The 13,398-nt window shown below is 40.9% G+C and overlaps 1 protein-coding gene across 1 annotated transcript; it reads left to right on the plus strand.

Moving 5' to 3' along the window:
- Positions 1–635: 635 nt before the first annotated feature.
- Positions 636–8,802, plus strand: psmf1 (proteasome inhibitor subunit 1). The gene is made up of 7 exons (XM_018742238.2): positions 636–851; positions 1,644–1,796; positions 2,179–2,261; positions 2,471–2,662; positions 7,664–7,717; positions 7,907–8,065; positions 8,257–8,802. The coding sequence occupies exons 1-7, from the start codon at positions 723–725 to the stop codon at positions 8,306–8,308; spliced, it is 822 nt and encodes a 273-aa protein (XP_018597754.1). The 5' UTR covers positions 636–722; the 3' UTR covers positions 8,309–8,802.
- The last annotated feature ends 4,596 nt before the right edge of the window (positions 8,803–13,398 follow it).

A 13,398-nucleotide genomic window follows, 5' to 3' on the forward strand; every position in this document is an offset into this window, starting at 1 on the left:
TCATTCATAAAAAGTTAAGAAATAATTGTTTCTGCCAGGATTCAGTGTCAGATGACAAGCACACATACAGACATTTACATCATATAGGTATGTTGTATGCTGCTGCAACCTAGCACTATTTCCACAGGTATATTGCAGCACACACACCTGTCTGTGCTTTATTCATTCAACATTAATGTAATCAGATTATTAAACATGGTCTATATTAATTACATTCATTCAGTTTTTTTATTGTACAACTTACAATGTTAAGGTCACAATTATTACATGTTGACAATCATTTACCCATTTAGGTATTTTTACCAGAGGAATTTTTTTTTCTTTTTGGTAAGCACCTTGTTCAAGGGTATTACAGCCGGAGGGGGGGGGGGGATCGAACCTACGACCTTTGGGTCCAAGGGCAGTAGCTCTAACCACTATGCTACCAGCTATCCCATTTTTTTTTTTATTTTTCATATTAGTAAAAAAGGTTCAGTATTGTTGTGGAAAACAATATCAAGTTCAAATTTAAGGTTTACTGTGAAATGGCTAACGCAAAGTTGCAAGACAAAGGACGTTTTAAGCAAAGTTTAACAGTGCATTTAGGAGTCTCGGTACGCTTGCAATCAAACACCGGTTTCCCTCCGGACGTTGAACGTGGCGGACACAAACAGACAGAGCGCACATGACGCACTTGCGCTTTTGATGCGCTCGCTTTGTGCCGACTCACGGACTCGTTGAAGATGGCAGGGCTGGAGCTGCTCTACAACTCGGTCGCCAGTAGCATCAGTTGTCCGCAAGATGTTCTCGTCTGTTTCGTGCACTGGGAAATAGTGAGACGTGGATACAAATGTCTCGGTGTTGGCGACGAGGTGAGTCAGTATTATAAGAAGTACAAGTACTGCTTCGGCTAAGTAAGTAACCGCTGCGCTGCCGTGTTAAATTTAAGTTATGCTAAAATACTATTTTGCATTTCCCTGCCTGGTGAGTGTAGTCATCGACAGCTGTCTAGACAGGCTGCCGAAAGCTACGACGTACGTGTTGGAGATGCAGGTCACGTGGTTTACCTGTCCGCTTCCCCCCCCCAGCAACATACACAACACAACACATACACAACACAACACAAACAAAGTCAACAACAGACAAAATAAACCAAAAAAGAACGACTAAAAAACAACAGAGTCAATCCATATCATATGTGAGCACAAGCAACCAAATAATTCTCACACTTGAATTGCCTCTTTGATTGAATTCATTTAGCTGACACCTCCAGCGAGTAGCTATCCCATAATAAATATTCACCAGTCAGTTTAATTTTTCTTATGGTAAGAACCTTGCCTGCTGCTCAAGCCAGGCTACGGCTTGAGTGGGATTCGAGCCTACAGCCTTTGGATTCGCAAAAAGCAGCGGCTCTAACCGCTACAGTTAGAGAAGAGTCAGGTGCCACTTTTGGTTTTTAGTAGACGGAGTAGGTAAGTTAAGATATCCTAGATGCTGCTGAAGACCCTTTTTTGTTTTCTTTCATAGTTGGGGTACTCTACCAACTTGAGAGAGATCAGTTCAGTTTAGTTTGGTCTTCATTTACATTTCCGGTTGGATCGTGGATTGTGTTTATTCCTTTGCTGCGAACTGCGCTTATTTTGCCGTGTTTCTTTGTGCTTCAGCCTCAGACAAGTGACAAAAAGTCAGAGCTGCTGCCCCAGGGCTGGAATGGCAACAAGGAGCTGTACACCCTACGATACCAGTCCAGCGATGACAAGAGTCGGCTGCTGGTCAAAGCCATTACGGTGGACTCCTCTCTCATCTTCAACCTGATGGTATCTGACTGAGTGTTGACCAACTGCTCTGTCTGTCTCTAGTGGGGCAGCAGGTGGCATAGTGGTTAGAGCCATCAACTTAGTCAAAACACCCAGGTTTGAGTCCCACCTCCTGGTGTTGTACCTGTGAACAATGTACTAACCCTGTAAAAATTACCCAGCTTTCTAAACAAGTAAATCAATGTAAGTAGCTTATGTTAGAAAATGACATTGTAAGCCTCTTTCCAAAGAAGCGTCAATTAAATGATTTTTTTTTTTTTTTTGTGATGCCTACCCCCTTTGAATTTTAGGTTTACACTATTTGAGGGAGCTCTTTTGAAATGCTCATGTATTTGTTCAAGGATGAAGTAATACAGTACGGTATTTGTCTTTCTTGTGTCAGGACATGACTACAGAGCAAGTCTCAGACTTGACAGTGAATGTCAGTGATTATGTAGATGCAGACAACCTCCTTACATTCGACAGGTTGGTTACAGTGTACTCTTAGTTGATGCCAGTGTTTACAGCTCACAGTTGTCATCAAAGTATTTTGCAGCACATGGAGCTTGTTTGTTTCTCTTTACGGCAGCTCAGAAGCCATTTAAAATGAGCACATGGCTGCATTCTGTGCAGGATGATTTGTTATAATGTGTTGAGGAAGTAATAGACCAAGGAAGCTTTTTCTTTTTTTGCAGAGTGTTAAAGAACACAGAGGAGCTGAAAACAAAGGTCCAAACCGGTCTTCTGTCGCAGATGTTCAAGCAGAAGACTGAGAGTAAAAAGAAAGTTGAGAAGAGTGAAAGAGAGAGAACCCCAGATTGGGGGCCAGACCATGACCCTCTTCGGATTCCCCCAAGAAGGCCTCTGGCTGGACGGGATCCCAGCTGGTAGGTACATAGAGGGCACCTGTCTCCATCAGCCGCCTTAGTGAACAGAGACATCTGTATAAAAAACTGAAGTAGAGTTTAGGCAAGCCATACCTCACAGAAAACAGCTTTTCTTAACAGGTTTGCACCTCTTGACTGGGAAACAACTGCTTTTATACAAGGCAGAATAAATTAATATTTTACAGCTTACTTTAATATATGCAAAGGAAAAATTCAGCAAACCATTATTTTGTTTTTATTACTTGCCTAAAAGAATGTTTTTGATATAAAGTGAAAGATGTACTAATTAAAATATGTTCAGTGTTTCTATGGAAGCAGTTATTAGTCACATTGATTGCAATATACTGCACCCTCATGTAATACGGTTTCTCACACACACACACCCCATTTTTAGTCCGTTACATACTCTTTGTACATCCACAACAGGTTATTTTATTATGTATGGCAAAATCAGATGTTTCAGAACAGAGATGCACAGTTTTTTTTTTTTTAATTTTTCCGCAATGATGTTACTGTTCTGGGGGTGTGGTGGCACGGCTGGTTCAGCCGGTGCCCACTGTGTGGTGGGTCTGGGCTTCGAGCCCTGCTTGGGGTGCCTTTTGATGGACTGGTGTCCCAACCTGGGTGCCCCCCCCCCATTTGATCCAGTTCAGGACATGCAGTTGTTGACAGTGGATTGGACTGTTACTGTTTTGTGATGCCAAGTCAGTTAGCACTGTTACTCTGGAAACAGTGACGCCTGGTGGTCAAGCAGGGTTCGAATCCTAGTGACTGGACTCCTCTCTTGTGATACAGGCACTGAAAAGACATCCTTCAAACACACACACACACACACACACACACACATTTTCAGAACCGCTCGTCCCATACGGGGTCACGGGGAACCGGAGCCTACCCGGTAACACAGGGCGCAAGGCCGGAGGAGGAGGGGACACACCCAGGACGGGACGCCAGTCCGTCGCAAGGCACCCCAAGTGGGACTCGAACCCCAGACCCACAGTCCTTCATTAACACAGCCACACTTATTCCCTGATAAACCCAAATAATTCCTACCATATGAAAAAATCAGAAAAATCAATGAAGAAATATTTACTGTCATAATTGAAATAATTGCACGCGTTGTATTTTCTACGAGATGTACGTTGCTTTGGAGAGAAGCGTCTGCTAAATGAATAAATGTAAATGTATTAAGAGACTGAATACTAAATACTATTGTTATTATTCATTTATGTGAAGCTTTCCTCCAAAACCGTCTACAGTGTTCAACTTATACCTGCTTACAATTGTTTACGTATTTTAACAGCTATCTAATCTTTACTGAAAGGTATGTGCCATGTTAACAACAAGACTAATTAGTGACGTGACACAGGTACTCTCCTGGCGTAGGGTTTGTTTGCATTGGGGAGTCAAGGACATAGGCACTGATCTTGTGAATTTTCTTTTTTTTTTTTTTTTTTTTTTTTTTTAGATGGCATATATCCATAAGTCAAATTATCAAAATGTGTCTGAGGGTGTATAGGACAGACAGTTGTTGTTAAAGAATAAATAAATTAATAAAAATAAAAGTCAAGCATTAAATAATACTTTTGAATATTGTAAAAGTATTGAATACTTTTAAATATTGTAAAATGTTTTGTTGTTGGTGTAAAAAAAAAATAATAATTTTTTTGTATTTTAATTAATTTTAGGTGAGGTTTTGTTCAGAAACCCTTTTTTCCATTTAAACTATCTGGATAACTGGGTAATCTCACAGAACAAATTAGCACCATTATGTGAGGAAATGCATTTGAAGAGAATGAAGAGTCTCACAAATGGTGTAGTTAGTGTAGGTATTTTAATTTTTAAAAAAATGGGTAACAGGTAGCATGTTTAGAGCTGCTGCCTTTGGTCTTGGAGGTTCACATCCTACCTCCCATGATAGTACCCTTCAGCAAGATACTTATTCAGAATTGATACAGTAAAAATTTACCCTGTATAAATGGGTAAATAATGAGAGGTAGTAATCTGCTTTGGAGAAGTCAAATAAATGAAAAAATGTAAGTCTATAAATACTAAACAACTATGTCATCTTTCTAATGAACTTCTAATTGACGTTCTGTGCGTTGTACATTGAAGATTAAAAAAAGTTGGCATTTTAATCACAGCAAAAATCAAGATCTTTAATCTATATTTTGTGCATTCTTGTGCATATATTGAAAGATTAAACACTATATGGATTTTGCCTGTAGACTGCTGAACAGATTAATCTCAACAAAGAAATTCCCAAAGAGGGTCTTTTTTTTTAAATGCGTATCATAATAGCAGCCGTAGGATTAAGTTTAATATTTTTTCTGCTCTCATTGTAACACACGTGACAGCAGAATATTTTAGCCGTATTTGAGAACGTTCCACATTAATGATGGATGGAAGTTAATGATACAGATGTTACCCACATTATTAATAGTCACAGTATTAACAGTGAGTCACTAATAAACTGTACTGTGTCAAATATGCAGATGTTGTTTTCCCTTTTGTACTAAACTTAGATTTTTTTTTCCTCTTAGTTAGTAACCAGTTTATTAAGATACTTGCTCCCAAAATAATACACGAACCATGAAGGGGTAATACTGAGTTGTGAAAATTTATTTAATTAATTCATTTCGTTTTTGTGTATGTGATTTTCCTCTGTCTGATCTTTGATAGTCCTGTTGGGCTACATTTATATTTATTCACTTAGAAGACCTTTTTCTCCAAAGCATCATACATCTGAGAGAGCAAAACAATGAGTGCATTACATCAGCTATTTTAGACAGTGCTTTTTTTCTCGGAAAAATACTTAATGTTAGCATTCATAAATTTGGTTCTCAAAAGTATGTGGGGAAAATGGTTTTAATTCAAATAATTTCTCAGTTCAACACAAATATATTTTATAGAGTCCATTAAATTCTGCATTGATTATTGAAGGGAATAACTAAACATTGGCCTTAATTTCAAGACAGTGCTGATTGCCTCCTGCTCTGACTTACTGTGGAGCTTAGTTTCCGGAGAGTGAAAAGAGCACCTTAATGGGCGGACTGAAGATGAGAGAAGGGTTTGGTTTTCGCGCGAGGAGGATTAATAAATTAAGGCGTTTTCAGTAATAAATGCCATTTAGTGGAATGATGGCATAAAGAGATTCACCCATGTATTTTTACTAATTGCCTTTTGGAGGCAGAGCCGTATTAATCACAGGCAGCGGTGATTTTTGGGGATGGGGAAGCTTTATGAATTTTAATGACATTGCAGACTGGTTAAACTGCCGTGATTACTGGCTCATGTCAGATGTCTGGCCTGTGAAAAGCGGAATGTCTCTTGGTGCAGAACGTGCACACGTTGATGAAGCCGTGAGATGAGACGCCTGGTTCGACTGAAGCCCTTACTTTTTTTCCATGGACAGATGCCAGATAAGTTCTGTTGCTGCAGAGTTCCCATAACAGTAAGGATGCAGTTGAGGTGTCGTATCCAGTCAGCGTTGGTCACATAAGTGCACTATTTAATTACGCCCTTGAAAGACCGTTTTTCACATAAGGATGGTGTTCAGTACTGAGGTGTCAGGCTTTTCTGTTGTTAGTTTTTTTTTTTTTTTTAAACCAGTTTCATGTTGTAAAATACGTATTCTGCAAAAGTAATTGTCCCGAGCTTATCAATAGTGATGTTTGTATTTCATTGTTTGAATTTTTTTTTGGCTTGCTGAGAACTAATTGAAATGGTAGGTTAGTTGTTACATTTTTTTGTACCTTCTGGATGAAAAATTGACCAGAATGAAAGCAAAAGATTTCTGCCTGCTGATGATGGAGTGAAGTCATAGTTTTCCATTATAAAGGGCTGGAATCAAATGTGGACAGTCTGATATTTAACACCTGGAAAGGAAGCATTTAGGGGAGAGAAAAAAAGAGGAGGTCTTGCTGCAGGTCTGTACGGGTCCTTTGTACACCACTGTGGTTCACTGTTTCCTCCCCTCCTCTCCACTCCTTTCTCAAGCCCTCCCCTTATTCAATATTTACTGCTCAGCTTCTATTTTGGGAGCATGATCTCGCTCCTTGGCTTTGGGCGCGGGACGAGTGAGAGCAGCGCTGCAGAGGAGGAACTGGCTTGAACCCAGGGATAGGTTCCCTCCAGCGCCATTGCCCCTTTGCTCCCCTTCCTTTATCCACTGACCCTATCAGATTCTTATGATGTCAGCCATTTATTGCAAATATTGCAGTAATGCTGTTTTTTCCTCTTGTCGCCTTTTTCTTTTTGAAGGAATCAGTGCCCTTGTGATGTCTTTAGCTATGACATCCCACGCTCAGCAGTTAACTAAAAAGGAGAGCCACAGAGATATAAATGTTCATATGAAACTGCTCTAGAGTGATTGAATGTGCAGGGAGTGTGTCAAGGACTCTTAAGGTGTGATAAATCATCTTGTTGAAATAAACAGTGCTGGTGGACCTTTTTTAGTGGACATTGTAATACATGCTTAAACCTCAATATGTCTGCCACTTTAATGGAATGTATCATAAGAAAGGGTGTACCTTTTTAGAAGTGCTCTGTTTCACTATCAAATTAAAATACAGGTAGTGTAAATGCCACCGTACACATTTATAATCAGTGCATCTTTGCTCAGTGACTTTTGAATTTGATAATCCGTAGGAACATTATTGGAAACACTTGTTGTCAGTAAGCATGGTTATTATTCATTCATTATCATTAACCACTTGTTCTAATGCAGGGTCCTGGTGGTCCAGACACTATCCTACAATCACAGGGCATAAGGCAGGGTACACCCTGGACGAGACGCCAGTTCGTGTCAGGGTTATGTCTCAAAAGCACACCACACAGACACACACACAGACTCATTCACTGACACTTTGGGCAGTTTATTATTATTATTACCATATTAGGATTGTTCCAAAACACACTTGATAATACCTGGCAATGGATGTCATGTTTTTGTGCGTTTGAATTGGGGTGCTACTTGTCCAAGTGACGGTGTGTTTGTAGGCCTGACCCAATGGCTCCATTTGCTGCTGGACGTGCAGACTTGGATCCCTTAAGGTAAGCTCTTTTTTTTTTTTTTTTCTTCCTTTTTCCCTCTCCCCCCCTCCTTTCCAAGTACATGTTACTTTGGCAGTGCACATGCTACCATTATTATCTCTGTGCTGGTGTTTTTGTAGCTGTGTAATATACTTTTTGTGAGAAACCTCCTGTACTTGAATGTACTATGCTCTCCTCATCCCTCCACAGTGGCCAGCCTGGCGGGATGATCATGGACCCATTACGCTCTGGTTTTCCACGTTCTGGATTTGACCCCTCTGCTGGGATACCAGGTCGTCTGCCCCCCGGTGCCGTGCCCCCTGGGGCCCGCTTTGACCCATTTGGACCAATTGGACAGAATCGCCCAGGGTAAAGAGCGCTTGCCAGTGGGCAGTTAGTGAACCAGGACTTTATAATTGCACTATGTAGTAATCCAGGGTAGACAGTAGCAAAATATGTCCTTGTTGAGTCAGAATATGAAAGTAAGTGTGTATGAAATGTGGAGAATTGATTGTCAGCATTGTTTTGTTTTGACAAGCTCTATGCTCTTTCATTTGCAGTCCGGACCCAGACCACATGCCCCCTCCAGGCTATGATGACATGTTCATGTAGAAGCACCAGCAGCTCCTCTTACTGCCCTCGGCCGGCATAGAAAATGCCTCGCTTTGCTGCCTGTCTGCCCAGGCAGGGGAATATAGGGCAGACATGATTCAGTCTCTTTCTAAATTTTATGTTTGTTTTGTTTGAACAGCACATGTATTATACATAAATCCAATTCTGCTTGCTTATTTCTCAGCTGGGAACAGTTGAATAAGCAAATTAGGAAAATGATTTAAAAATGCATTTTCAATAAGTTTCATTTTCAATTATACACTTGTGATGGTGAACAGTTTATTACTTGGAATCCAGCTTCACTCTGGCAGTTATTTATCGATTTCGGCATAAGCAGATTTATGTTTTTCAAACATAACAGTGCAGTCTTCTGTATCTAAAAGAATTAACTGAATACCAGTGACGTGAGGAAAAATGTTTAATTCCTGAGCTTTTTTTAATTTCTTAAAACTCGTAAAACTGGATTTTAATTTGCTGTTAAACCTGTTTGAGTATAAACTTTTTTCTGTATCTGTAGTCTGAGTATTCTAGAAAAGAATAGAAATATTCTAAAAAAAAAAAAACAGGCTAGTTTGTTTATTTGAAGCATTTGAAAATAAAATAAATTAACACTTGCCATTGTAGGATAATTTTGTGATAAATGGTGTTTTTTTTTTTTTTTTTTTTTTTTTATAAAGTCCTTGTTACAAAAAAAAATAACTTGGGAGTTTTAGATGACATCATGACCTGTGCAGTTGTTATAGGATCGAAACGGTTCATAATTTTCTTGCATATAAAAATTGAGTGCTTCAGCTTTTCTATTGGCCAAGAGGGTAATACGATGATACGAGTTAGCCTGGTCTTAAGGGGGAGACTGCAAGGAATATGAGCAGCTGTGCCGAGTTCAGTAGAAAAAAAGAACAAATGGAACAGATCAGCCCAGCTATTGCAAGGAGTCTCTCCGTTCACTGCAAGCTTGGAAACAAATTAACCAGTAAAATTCAAAGTTCTGTGCAGCCGTTTCACAGGCTGCTTTTGGTGCAATTTATCTCTGTATTGTTGATTCCATAATGGCACTTGTTTGTACCAGTCATTTCTCAAAATCTCTAATGGCAGAGTCTGGATGTATAGCCTTTCATTAATCATTCCTTCCTAATTCACTCCAACTAGCACTATACTTTTAATTAACATGTGCATATGTATTGAGTTAAAAAAAAAAAAAAAAAAAAAAAAGAATGGGGAACGCACATAGTCTGATTATAAGTGTTTTGCACCGTAGTTGGTTAACATACCACCCAAACTGTACTGTTTGTAGTCTTGTGTAAATTATGACCATCCAGAGAAAATGGACTGAAAGTTCACTGGGGCAGCTGGTAGCATAGTGATTTACACTGCTGCCTTTAGACCCAAAGGTTGCAGGTTACCCTAAATTGCTCCAGCAAAAAAAAAAAAACAAAAGAACATTACCCATCTGTATAAATGGGTAAATAATTGTAAGTAGCTTAACATTGTAAGTCGTGTTGGAGAAAAGTGTCAGCTAAATGAGTAAATGTAGGTTATACATCATGTATTCGGCCGAGATCATCAGACAGTTTGTCTTATGCCGACACGTTATGACAGTTAAACTTTTAAAATGTTGGATCGGGCTGAGCTGTGGAGAGCAGGTGAAGAAGTTTGACGTCCCCAAGTTTAGTTCAATGGCTAATGCCATCCCACGCAGACACTTTGTGTCTAGCCGCCACTCGCAATGATGCATTTCGAGTCCTACGGAACCATCTGGGTTTAAATAATTTCAGATATGTGCAGAAACAATCCATTTTTAAGGTTGAGGGAAGGGCTTTTCTCATACTGAATCGGTGGTCTGTGCTGCTGGGAAAAAAACACTGTGCTTTACTGTTCTTTGGGAAGGGAAGGGGAAAAAAAAAAAACCACGGTTGTGTGAGCACAAATGGCAGGCAGTGAGAGCGGTGCGAGTTTGGGGAGGCGCGTTTCTGTGGAAGGTAGAGGCCGACACAGAATCGCTGCTGTAGAAGTTGATTGATTTGCTATGCCACTCGGTTTCACAGACCTGTGCTGCATGCAAAGTAGCTTCAGTTCCTGTAGCCTGTGAGTAGAGCACCGCGTGTGGAGTGTATTATACCGCAGTATATCAGTGCTCTGTACCAGTGGAGCGCAGTCTTTAACGTCCCTTCTCGTCGTTACGTTTATGTAATTACATTTTCTACCATTGTCTCACCTTTAACAAGTTTTTTTTTTTTTTTTTTTTGCTGTGATCGAAGGCAAGCGCTTGTAGAAATATTTTCCGGGACATTTGTAAGAAGAAAATAAATTTGCTTTATAGTAGTTTAGTTTTTGCTGACGAATGTAACAGTTATAGTTGTAGTAAAAACAGGTGATGGTGAAAGACCCCGGAAGTGATGCCCACTTCTCTTGTTATTATTATTATTGATGATGATGATGATGATAAGAGAAGTTGACCTCACTTGTTGTTGTTGTTAATAATAGTAATAAATTTGTGAGTCATGTGCCTCCACAGACTATGCTTTTTTGGGTCACTTCATGTCCTCTAGTGGTTCTTTTGTCGTGACCTTTGTGTGGCACTAAGCCTCCGTGTGGAGAGCCGGGCTCTCATTGACATGCCGTCCATGTGCAGTGGAAAGGAGGAACGTGCATCAAGGGTGTCCGTACCCGGGCAGCAGGAGGGCAGCGCTCGCTGGAGCAGCAGGGCAGATTTCAATGTAAACATCATCCATACACACAGTAGTCTCAACTAAGCGTGTTGTGACCGGCGTACGTGTGCGTTTGACTTGCTTTGAAAATATGTACCAGTTTCCCGTTTACTCTGGTACGCGTCTGCGGAGCGCAAACAATATAGAAACGTGCCGTGACACTCAAAACATCTGACTTTAAGTGGCTCCTTTCAGTTCTCATTATGTGCCGCTGCCTTTTATATTGGTGACAGTTTCTTCGGCGTGTCATAATTGCCCGTAGGACATTCACAAGCGTGAGGATGATTCATTCCTTTTAGCAGTAATGAAGCACTGATATTCATCCCAATCATTCGTACCTCGGGCACTGAGACGAGCAGCAAGTAATGACTTCTGCAGGATCAATGACACGGTAGCAGTGTCTAAAGGGCCAGTTTGCCCAGGGGAGGCCGAGATGAGTCACGGGTTTGACTGAGTGAGTAACCGTACACATACTGGGAATCGATAGTGGTTGTTGGAGCTCCAGCTCGCTTTCCCACCAGTGTCTTATTCGAAAGTGGCAGAGCTCGGGCAGTCAGTATTATAACGTAATTCACACCTTGCTTGGATGTTGAGCAAGTATTTTTCTCAAATAGTTCTATTTTATCCTTCATCGTATGCAGCTGAAACACGTGGCACTTCTAGGCGTGAATTTATCTGCCTGCCGCTGCGCTGTAATTGACACCTCCTCTGGCTCGCAAGCAGGTATGTTTTATAAACAACATAATTCTAAATTTGGCATCTTCCGCAATTGTTTGCTGCGAGTTTGCTTACAAAGGGCTGCGGCGTCTAGCGCAGCGTTCGTTATCTTGCGCCGTGAAATAAACCGATAGCCGGAGGCTGTGATGGACTCAAGATGGCGAGACCATATGTTGTATTCTGGGTATTCCAGATCACTCTGGGTGTAACATGGTGTGAAGCAGAACCCCTTATTAACCAGCGTGAAATTCGGAGATTTAGCTTGAATGTTAAAATATGGGCGCGGACACAAAGGAAATCTCTGCTAGACGGTAAAAACTTTTGAATAAATCCAGCATGTTCATTTTTGACTGAGAAATATTATGAAAAGAAGAAAACTCACACTTTTCCACTTTGCTTGCATTAAATTATGATGGGATACCTTCATCACGGCCTTTATGATGATCTTGTTGAGGGATTGCAGGAAATCATGGCAGAGCACCACTCAGTATGCTTTTAAGTGCAGTAGAAGATGGTCATCATGTACTGATTTGTCTGCCTGTTACTCAGCCCTTTAGCCCTTGTTTTTTTTGTGTAGTGTTTTACAGCATTCTAACATGAATAAATCTCCAAAAGAGCAATCAGTGTGTTAAATACTGGTCTGTCTTTTAAGAAAATTCATATTTTGTTCCTTACATTCATCATGAGTTCTCTACCATGAAACCCACACATTTTGCACAGTATTTCCATCCATCCATCCATCCATCCAATTTCAAAAACCAGGTTGCAACCTAGCAGGGTTGTGGTGAATTGTAACCTATCCCGGAAGCATTTGGCACAAAGTTGAGGGGGGGAACGCCCCGGACGGGATGCCAGTCCGTCGCAAGGTAGCCATACGTGCACACTCAAAGGGCAAAAAATAGTCTCGGCAATCTACCTGAACTCTACGTCTTTGGACTGTGGGAGGAAACCCATGCGGACAACGTGCAAACTTCACGCAGACCGAGAAAGGATCAAACCCATGTTCTCTCACACCATCCAGGCGCGGTGAGGTGGCAGTGCTGCTTGCTGCACCGCTATGCTACACACCATTCCCAGCCCTACTGATATAATTTTTCAGAAAAATTTTGCAAAAAGTCCCGAGTGGTACCCAGCGTTCATTTTTGCATAGTTTCTGGTTTCGCCGCTTAATTTGATCCTTTTTCTTTGCTGGAAAGGACCGCGTAAGGTTACGTTTAATTTTCTTCTCTCTTGTTTTTGAAGACACCCATCCTGGTCAGACTGACCGCTACTAGTTCGACGCAGGCGAGAGCTGTGAAACGCGCGGAGTTTGCGGGAAACTCTTAGAGTGCCTGCGAAATCCGGAGAGCAAAGCATTTTGTCACAGAACCAAGGAAAGATGGCTGAATTATAAGAGGGATTACATGGCCAGGCGGAGAATATTAATTCCGCCTCTTGCAGAGCACCAGCATTCACTTAATAACAGTGTAAGTCCAAGTTCTTCATTCAGCTCCGCTGTCTCTCAACTAATATTCCATTATCAGCAGCTCCAGAGCTGCTCTAATAGGATCAGCAGGTTTAACTTGTCACACACACTAAGCCCCCAGACCTCTATCCTTACACACTTTGACTTTGCGGTGCATATTCTGATGCAAGAGCAAAAGGTAAGACGTCCGCCCTCGGCGG

Source organism: Scleropages formosus, chromosome 22 (genome assembly GCF_900964775.1).
Source record: "Scleropages formosus chromosome 22, fSclFor1.1, whole genome shotgun sequence".
Lineage (NCBI taxonomy): Eukaryota > Metazoa > Chordata > Actinopteri > Osteoglossiformes > Osteoglossidae > Scleropages > Scleropages formosus.

Coding starts and splice junctions, on each gene's coding strand:
- psmf1 (XM_018742238.2), top strand. CDS start 723: ATGGCAGGGCTGGAGCTGCTCTACAACTCGGTCGCCAGTAGCATCAGT. Junction 7,718..7,906: donor GCAGACTTGGATCCCTTAAG/GTAAGCTCTTTT, acceptor ATCCCTCCACAG/TGGCCAGCCTGGCGGGATGA. Junction 8,066..8,256: donor ATTGGACAGAATCGCCCAGG/GTAAAGAGCGCT, acceptor TTTCATTTGCAG/TCCGGACCCAGACCACATGC.